This window comes from Mastomys coucha, unplaced genomic scaffold (assembly GCF_008632895.1).
Source record: "Mastomys coucha isolate ucsf_1 unplaced genomic scaffold, UCSF_Mcou_1 pScaffold20, whole genome shotgun sequence".
Classification (NCBI taxonomy): domain Eukaryota; kingdom Metazoa; phylum Chordata; class Mammalia; order Rodentia; family Muridae; genus Mastomys; species Mastomys coucha.
Window position 1 is genome coordinate 72,950,088 of NW_022196903.1, and position 10,311 is coordinate 72,960,398.

At 41.2% G+C, this 10,311-nt stretch overlaps 1 protein-coding gene and 1 pseudogene across 1 annotated transcript in view; one reads left to right on the forward strand and one right to left on the reverse strand.

Annotated features, from left to right (window-relative positions):
- Positions 1–9,447, reverse strand: part of LOC116099934 (prostate and testis expressed protein 4-like) — a 12,410-nt gene extending 2,963 nt beyond the window's left edge. The window contains exons 1-2 of the mRNA XM_031384028.1: positions 9,381–9,447; positions 212–325 (exon numbers count right to left, since the gene is read on the reverse strand). Coding sequence (XP_031239888.1) covers positions 212–325; positions 9,381–9,447 — 181 coding nt within the window. The remainder of the gene's footprint in view (positions 1–211; positions 326–9,380) is intronic.
- On the forward strand, positions 439–2,746 carry LOC116098452 (annotated as a pseudogene).
- Positions 9,448–10,311: the final 864 nt, after the last annotated feature.

Genomic DNA, 10,311 nt, shown 5'->3' on the forward strand with positions numbered 1-10,311 from the left:
GTCCCCTGAAAACCACCTCAGGAACAACCATAATGCATATTTTCTCTTTCTAGGTTTGTACTTCTGCCAGTGGCAGCTAGTAGAGACACAGAGGGGACTTTTTTATTTTAACAAAATAGCATGTCCTCCACTTCATCCCCAGGGATAAGAAGGGATGTAGCTTTTGAGGGAAAGCAGAATCCATCAACCTGAGACTTCCTGCTTTACATACCTGCATACGTTGCCCACCAGACACATACTTGGTTACTTTGTGTCTCACAGGGGTCTTCTTTGTATAAACATATCCCCTTATAGTTGAACAAAGTGCACCGGAAGCATTTCAGAGCTGAAAGGGAAAAAGTAAGTGGAAGAAACTCTTTCAGGGCTTTGAGCCTTTAGTGCTATTGAATTTTTAAAAAGATCATGGCAAGGTAATTTGTTTGCTGTGTGGAGAGCTAAATGCTACAAGTAGGGTTACGAACTTGGTCTCACAAAGGCACAATTTGAGAAGAGTCAGAATTATCCTCCACCTCAAATCCTGAGAATAAAAGAAGCAATGAAAAGGAAAGACCAAGTTCTGATGCAGATGCTTGAGCCCACCATCCATGATGGGACAGTTCTTTCCAGCACCTCATTGTCTTTATCCTGTCAACTGCCGTGGGCTGGTGGGATTGGGAACATTTGAATATGAAGGCTAAGAGAGGAAGAGCAAGCTATATATATAGCTTGAAAGTGAAAATTTTATGAGGAATTAAAGAATATTTACATTCTGTTTTGTTTTGCTTTGCTTTGTTTTGTTTTTCAAGACAGGATTTCTTTGTGTAGTCCTGGCTATCCTGGAACTCACTCTGTAGATCTGGCTGGCTTCAAACTCAGAAATCTGCCTGCCTCTGCCTCCTATTTACATTCTTAACAATTAAATTTAGCAAGTAATTCTGATATTGTACATAAAGTCATTACCTTATTCTTTCCTCTGGAGAAGAGTGGACCAAGCACATGGAGGATAGTGTGATAGCAAGCTTGTGGGAGTCCACCACTCACCTGCCATAGCCACTCACCTGCTGGCAGCAGATCACGCACCTTAAGGGTATCTGTCTCAAGAAGACCAACCTTGTTTGCTACGAGGTGAGTGGCCAGTGGATGTGCTCTGAGAGCTACAAGCAATTCCAGGATGACCCTAAGGAATGGCTGATCAAGGTGCCTTGGGGCACAGACCCCATGGAAGACCAGTTCGCCAAGATTCAGCCCAAGTATGAATACATAGGCAAGAAAAAGCTGAATGGTCTGCAGATCCTGTCCCTCATACACATGATGCAGATGCCCAGCTCAGCCAGCCTGTACCCTAGAGGACACCAGAGTAAGGAGGAGCTTGGCCATGCCATGCAAATAACCAAGGTCCACTGCTTTGGAGCGAATTTTCCTGGAGCACCTTCCAAGGAGAAAGCGCCATAGTCTCCAGGAAGAAGAGGAAGTTTCAGCCCCTCTTTGGGGACTTTGCAGCTGAGAAAAAGAACCAGTTGGTGTTGGGCCATGAAAAGCAGTCTGCGTTTTGGTTGAGTGAGTCTTAACTTCCAGAGACCCAGTAGAAGATTCCACAAGGGATGGAACAGTGGAGACACGTTCCCAAATAGCTAGCACCACAAGCCCTCACTCCATTTTTCTGTGGCTAGACAATGCCCAAGCATTCTGGTTGGACTCAACTCCCAGTCAACTGACCACAGCGAGATATGTCCTATCAGACAGAAAAGTATTCCAACCTATCATATAAGGGACAGTTTGCTTCCTCCCCTCTCCTTCTTCTTCTCTCTCCTCTCTCTTATGCTCTTACTCTTCTTTTAACTCTCCCTTGCCCCTCTCTCCACATGGCCATGGCTGGCCTCTACTTTCCTATCTTTTCTCTCTCCTTTCTATAATAAAATATCTTACAATCATGCATTGCCTCCTTTAAACTAGACATGCAGTGTTGGCCCAGCAGCTTCGGAGACCCAGACCAAGAACTCCTGCATGCTCACTCAAGCCTGCTAGCTCCTGAACCACTGAGAGGCCTCTTCTTCTGCTCCCTGTCCCCAGTCCCCCTTCTGCCCCAGAGAGGACTGAGCTGCTCTGTGGCCCCCAATTTGTTCTCAGCTCCTCCATGCTGTCCAGGGTCGCCTGTGATGCCCAGGGGTAGAACCTGTGTCCTTGGCCTCCATGAGGCCCAGGGACCTCCCCCTGCCCCTGCAGCTATCCCCCTCCACTCCCTTGGACTGGGATCCAGATGTCCACCCAGTGGAGTGGGACCCTTGACAGACACCCATGTCTGGCATCCAGTGTTCCAGACCTATGTCAGGACATGAGTCATTCTTCTCTCCCATCTCTTTCATTCCCCATGGGGCCTGGTTCCTGGTGCAGCACCTGCCATGGCTGTAGCAGCAAGCACAAGGCCAAACAAGTTGGAGCTACTTTGAGTCATGAACAGCAAGAAGCCTCAGCTGGACTTGTCAGAGGGCCACCAACAAGCATATGAGGGAAAGGGACCAAGAGGAGGCTGCCTGGAGGAGGAAAATGAGCCAGAAAGGCAAGAGGAAAGGGGTTCTCCCCAGTAAGAGCCTTTGGCAAGAGAAAGGGTGGCTTGCCAGGCCAGGGATAGAAAAGGAAAAGAAGGTTGGGAGGCAAGAAGCATTCCAGGCTGCCTGCTTTATGTGGCAAGAAGAAAGGCATGCTGCACTGGAGTGGAATGAGATGCTCCTTCTGGACCTGCTCTGGAAAAGCTAGGACTATCTACTAAAAGTTAAGCTGTGTGTGCAGCAGGTAGTTTAAGGAGGTGGCCACTGCCCTCATAAGATTGACATTGAAAGGACACATTTGCCTCCCCCCCACACAATCCCCTGCCCCTGAGTCAGTGCTAGATTATGAATTCATGCTTTTTCCACAATGGAGACATTGGCTGAAAATTAAGGGTGTATTTTGAGAACTTGAAAGTTTTAAAAAATAATATGATCAGAAACAAGAATAAGTTAACAGTCTGGTTTTTTTTTTAAATCTTGACTTTGAATACTGGGTAAGGGTTGATCAGATTTCCAAGTTATAGTAGATTGGTTTCAATAATTTTGCATCATTTTTTGTAACAAAGTTTGTATATTTATGAAAGCAGGGAGAATGGGGAATAACTTAGACCTACCTGTGATTTACAAATATTGTAAAAGTATGTGGGTATTTGGTGTTGCTTTTAACTTTTGCTGTCGGTATAAGTTTTATGTGAAGTCAGTGACCTGGGTATAACTAGATAGTATGCTTTAAAAAAGTATTTAAGAAAAAACAAATTTTAAGAAGACCACTTGTATTAGGAAAGCTCAAAAGTTCTTTTGGCGTTAACTGTAATATTAAAAGTATATAGTGCTTTTTGGTGTTGTTTCAGGTTGTGTGTTTGGCCAAAGGCACTCATGGCTTTCAATGATATATTGGAACCACATTAAATGATGGTAATTAACATTGTTACTCAAAAAATATGTGTCATTTTGTTTATAACAAGTGGCTTTTGTTTAATTAGCTTGGGTTTTAGTTTGTAGCCAGTGCTGGGCTGGAATTCACTATGGAGCCAAGGCTGACATGGGACTGGAGGTCTTGTGGCTCTGTTTCTCAAGTGCTGAGATTATAAATGAGTAGCTACACTCATCAGAAGATTTCACGTTTATTGCTAGATGTTTTTCACTATTTTCAATATCTTATTTTCTTCTTAATAATCTTGTATCTACATAAAAATAAAATAAAATATCTGAGGCTAAATAAGGTGAGTCCACTGTTAGTTAACAGTTAGAGTGAACAACAACAACAAAAAAACCCTAAGATATACAATATAGACAGAAGGTGCAGGGCTCCCAAAATGGTCTGTAGAGAATGCTACTTGTATGTTCTAGGACCATGAATCAATGAATGGCACTATAAAAAATAAACATAGGTTATCATAATTTTGAAATAGTTATAGATATATAAATATTTCTTTAAATATGTACAAATACATAGTATAACCTAGTCATGACCCTAAAGGCTTTGATATACACCAGAAACAATAAGCAGAATTGTGAATCTGCAACATGGGATACAATCAGAAGAATATTATGTACTTTTTATAGGTTAAAAAAAATCCACTGGAAAAACTATGAAGATAAAATTTCCAGACAACCCTAATTCCAGAAGCTATAGAACATAATTGTTAAGATTAAAACTAAACAGTCAAACTTTTGAGAAGGACAATGAGGTCCATAGGCATGTGAACATGCAGTACAAATGGACACTGTGGTGCAGGAGAACCTTCATGTGCTGATGTTGGATCCTAGTCACTTGATGGTATTGAGGATGTCTAAGAGATTACACAAGCTCACCTTTGGCTGTGTCTGTGAGGAAATTTCTGAGATGTTTAGGATGTGAGGACTTTAGACTGATAAGTGGTCTAAGCCATTTATGGAACCACAGGTTGGACTATTACCAGGTTGCAGAACTGTGGCAGGTAGAGCTTTGTTGGAGGAAATGGATGAATGGGGAGTGATAGCTTATATTGGTCTCTTCCTGTTACACACAGCTATGCTCCCTGCATGAGATGTGTTGAACAGTTTGAATATACCATGTTTTTTCAATCATGATGACACAAGTTTATTGATTCATTGGCTAAAATAAATTCACCTTCCTTTGTATTTTATTGCTTTTCTAAGGTCATAGCCATGAAAAACTTTATAACATATGCCCTGGATTCTATATGATCAGGGAAAAAAAGATGTTGAAACAACTGTTTACTGGTTACTCTGCTCCCAACAAATGTATCACCAAACTGAAAATTGGGTCAGGTCTGTTGAAAAACATACTCCTAACTTCAGTGTTTATCAGTCAAAACACATTTGTTGAAAATAGGTAAGAATAAAGAGACAATGTGGAGAGCATACTATATACTAGTCAATGCTGGAGAGATAGATGGAGAAAAGGATGGAAGCCAGAGTCTGAGAAAATGGGGAGGACAAGGACGGACAAAGAAGTATAGAACATCTTTCTAGTTGAAACATCCCCAGTTGAGCCATTGAAACATTAATGTACACTGAGGATTAACACAGTCAGGTTTCAGGGCTTAGGAATAGATGGTCAAGTGTTTGCAGGCTACAGGAGGACAGAGTGTGCTGATGGCTTACCAAAGCTTATTACAGAAATATTTGCCTTGGAAATACATACATTCCTTTGTCACATTTCACTAAGTGTCAGCCAGACTGAGTCATCCACCAATACAATTCTGTAACACAAACTATATTCTGCCACCTAGAGAAGTTGGACTAGAAGAAAACAAATACCTGTGGAAAGATATGGTAACTCATTAAATGAGTATGGTCAAGGCTCCCAAGGTAGAAGGTCCATCTGCCACTCTGAGATGAATAAGGTGACCTCTATGCACCATCATTCCTCAACCCCCTAGTCTTCTCAACAGGCATGACTTGAATTCCTAAAAGTGCTAAGTGGAACTTTAGAATTCATATCCTGTTATTTCTGAATATGTTCATCCAAAACTCCCCAGAGGAACATCCAGAGACTCCTTAAACAGCATTCTGTTTCTCTTTATGGTTTGTTGGTCTGACCAAGAGCCAGTAGGAACAAATATACAGGGAAACACATCTTCCCACATTCTCTACATTACTGCAGAAATTTGGAAGTGGTTGAGAGATTAAGAGGATCACTTTGCGATGTTGCAGGTCTTTTATACACCAGCAAGCTTACCCACACATCACATCTTAGCCCCTTTTACCCTCACAGGAGTTTACCCTTTACCACAAATCCCCTAAGAATTGAAATGAACATTGCATATATATCAGAGGTGAAAATGCAAAAAAAAAAAAAAAAAAAAAAAAAAAAAAAAAAAAAAAAAAAAAAAAAACAAAAAAAACCAACCAAACAAACAAACAAAAAAACAAGTAAGAGGCTTATTCAGAGCCAAGATTTTTGCTTCAGGCAGGAGATGAGACAATGTTTCTGATCCATGAATAAGAAACAATGGCAAGCACAAAGATGCATGAATGTTACACTGACCCTTCCAGGGAAGCCCATGATCATAGAATCCTTAAAGGAATGATCTTAGGCAGGCAGAGATGTTCTCTCAGCCCAAATGTTGAACATGGACAGGCAATGAGGAAGAAAATCAAAATTGCCATGCAGGGTGACTGAGCTAACATCATAGGACTGGAGAACACTTCATACTCTTTCACTGGCTTCATCCTGTCAACAGTCTTCTTTGTTCTCTGTATTTCTTTGACTGTTGTGTCAATTGGGATCCATACCATTCACAGATACTAAACCCCAATAATATTGCTGATGCCAAGAAGTGCTTGCAGACAGGAAAGTGGTATGGCTGTCCTCTGAGAGGTTCTGCCAGCACCTGAATAAGACAGATGCAGATACTCACAAACACCCATTGGACTAGCCCAGCAATCCCAAGGGAAGAGTTAGGGGAAAGACTGAAGAAGCTCAAGAGGATTGCAACCCGCATAGGAAGAACAACCATATCAACTAACCAGATACCACAGAGCTCCCAGGGACTAAACCACCAAAAGGTATGCATGGGTGGGTCCATGACTCCCACTACATATGTAGCAGAGGACTGTGTTATATGACATCAATGGGAGTGGAGGAACTTGGTCCTGTGAAGGCTTGTTTCCCCATTGAAGGGGATGTTAGACAGGTGAGCTGGGAGTGGGTGGGTAAGTGGGTAGGAGAGCACCCTCTTAGAGGCAAAGGAGAGGGAGAATAGGGTGGGGATTGCAGAAGGGAGATGGGAAAAGGGGACAGCACTTGAAATGTAAATAAATAAAATAATTTCTTTTTAAAGGAAGAAAGCAAGGGCATTTCTCAAAACACAACCTTTGTTGTTATATCTACAAACTGTGAGAGGAAGAAAGAAAGAAAGAAAGAAAGAAAGAAAGAAAGAAAGAAAGAAAGAAAGAAAGAAAGAAAGAAAGGAATCTTCTAGGATTAGGCAAAAATAACCCAGAATAACTGAGGATGTTGAGGATTAGTCTTGAGACAGAAGAAGAAGAATGAGGAAGACAAGGAATTTGAGGAAGAAAACCAGGCCCTCTCTCCAGGAGGATGAGAGGAAGAAAGATTTTATTAGGCACAGCAGAAGCAAGGGGGAATGGAGATGTGAGGATATGAGGATGAGGGATTTAGGGATCACCTCTGAATGCAGTAAGGTCCAAATTGCTGCTCTCATCACTTCATGCACAGCAATCTGTGACAATCAGAAAATCTGCAACAGCCCCACTAACTGCCAGAATCTCTCACTTTTGAAGAAGCCTATGAGCAATCAAGAACAGCAGGAGGAAAGGGATATGCCATTTTATTGTAGTGGAGTCCTGGTGCTATAGAAATAATACATCTTCCCACTGAACAATCACTTCATGACTTAAGACATGAAGGAAAAGCTCTTTAATGAAATGCCTGAATAACTGTGGCTAAGGCCAAATAAGAATCAGCCTTGAATGCATCTCAATATAGAAGCTGTAGTGTGTCACAGTATGTCCTACACCATGCCACTCTGCCCACACATCTTCCTTTGCAAATGTTCATTGCAACGAATCATTGGTCTGTTTTGATTTCAATAGTTTGTTCCAGGTTCTGTGTGTGTGTGTGTGTTTCTTTCTTTCTTTCTTTCTTTCTTTCTTTCTTTCTTTCTTTCTTTCTTTTGAAAGCGAGGCTACAAGGGCAAAAGGCAAATATAAGACAGGGAGATGAGTGTAACTATGATGCATGGTGTGAAACTCACAAAGATTTGATAAAAATTATTTTTTAAGAAAACAAGTATATCCAATTAAAACAAACTACCTTTTGTATGTCAACTAAACAAAAGAAAGAGTCAGCCTTGAGTAGAAAATATTACTAGCTTACACATATCTTGCCGCAGGCATCTTACATGTACCATTATCCTTAAATCTCTGTTAGATCCCAGATCCAAGTTTTACTTTAAAACGTTTAAACTGAGACAAGAGGTTGCAAATCTGACCATACACGCAGATGAGAGATTTACACAAGAAGGATATTGCCATAATTATTTAGGTACACCAATCTTCTCCTTTTAAAATGAGTTGTTACCTAGGATCATCTTGCCCATGTGAAAGAATTGTTTTTTACCTCATTAGAACATGAGGACTTAACGATAGACCAGAACTTAATAATGGTTGTAAACCTAAGCCATCTTCCTTGACTGGTCTTTAGATGATCTCTTTGTTATAGAAATAGACATAATGGCAGAAAATTAACACTTACACTTTAGCATCCTAAATTTCATTTATCTGTAACAGGTCAGCTTGGCATACTGCTTATCTTTGGGGAAGGTAATAATCCCTTTCCTAAATTCTGCTTTGTGTGACTTAATGTCTCATAAGCAAATCTATTAACATCAGTTCAATTACTTTGTATTTCTTCTACACCAGAGACAGTCAGAGAGGACAGAACATTCAGAGCCCAACCTCAGCAAGACGTACTTTGTATAGAACCCTACACAGGAAAGAGCATCCAAAGGGATCCCTAACCATGCACTGATCAGGTAGTCTGTTTAGGGGCAGAAGTGCAGATCCTAAAATCATCATTGCTGCTTGTTGGGTATCTTTTGGGGCAGCCATGCTCAGCTCCTGTATGAGAGCACACCATAGCATCAGTAATAGTGTCAGGTCTTGTAGCTTCCCCTTAAACTGGATCCCTTAAACTGGGCCAGTCATTGGACCTGTCTTCTCCATTTTGTCCCTGCAGTTCTTTATAAAGGGACAATTCTGGGTCAGAGTTTTTTACTATGGGATGGCAACACCATCCTTCCACTTGATGACCTGTCTCTACTGGAGGTAGACTCTATAAATTCATTCTCCCCATTGTAGGACATTTCATCTAAGGTCCTTTCCTTTGAGTCCTGAGAGTCTCTCAATTCCCTGATCTCCAGTATAATCTAGAGCCCCCCCCCACCTCATATCTCCTGAAGTTGCCTGTTTCTGTTCTTTATTCTGGCCGCAGGGATTCACTCCTGTCCTCCCACAATACCTGATCATTTTTCCCTTTACCTCTCCCTGTTCCCTCTCCCACCCAGGGAAGAAGTGACAAGAGGAAAAATTGTGGAGGGGAGTGGTGTGTATAATACACCATAATAGTGTTTCAAGAAAAAGGGTAAATTAAATGGAAACCTATACATAAAAACTCAAAAACTGAAGGTCTGAAAATTGCTGTCCTATTTATTGCAATTGCTGCGGAGGGGTTCCTTCATTAGTGTATCACATATGATTTCTCTAGTGCCCAGGACATCAGTCTTCAGGTTTGAGCTCCAATGTCCAAGTCAGACTGAAGGACAGTGGTTTAGAGACTAGCATCTTTAAGACCTCCCTTCATTTCCCTTTGCAAGCACTTACCCTCCACGAAACAGAGAAAGGATAAAGTCACGACCACCAGTGTGCTGATTTTCGTCACCAGATTCATGCTGGATGTTAGATGGCTGCTTGAGGTAAAGTATGGCCACTCACTCTCTATATAAAGCTGGAGAACAGGAAGGGATCTCCAACATAGGCACAAGGAGGAAGTGCCCTTTTCTTTTCCAAGAAACCAGATGTATGATAATGTGGAAAGTACAGACTGCCCAGCTATTTAGCTATACCTGAGTCAGATAGCGTCCACTCCCTTATCTCTTCTTCCATGTGAACAAGTGTGTGATGTAGTTTTCTGGTCCTTCAAAAACTTCTCTGTTTTAAATGGGAAATGTCTGCTCACTATCGGATTCAGAAATGGGAAATGTGACTCTGAACTGAAGGGGCTCCAGAGAAGGAACATGTAACATTAAGGTTTCCTGTACAGCAAATTCCAATGCTGGAAAATTCTCCAGTTTGAGTCATAGAAAAGGAATAGGTTTTCTTTTTTTTAAGATGTATTTATTATTATATATAAGTACACTGTAGCTAACTTCAGATGAGGGTGTCAGATCTCATTACGGGTGGTTGTGAGCCACCATGTGGTTGCTGGGATTTGAATTCATGACCTTTGGAAGAGCAGTCAGCACTCTTATTCACTGAGCCATCCATCTTGCTGAAAAGGAATAGTTTTTTTTTTTTTCTCAATTCACTAGATTTTATTTCAACCATTAGCTATGAGTTTTTCATGCTCATTTCAACAACTTTTACTAATTGGTCACATGTGCATTTTACCTTCATTTTATATAAGTACAATGCAAATAAAACCCCATGAAAATGTTGATAGAAACCCCTTCGGAAGCACAGGAATGTGAATGAATGCTTGGCAAAGTGGATTCCCAGGAAGCAACCCTTTCCTTACTGGTTAGGGTTGTGCTTT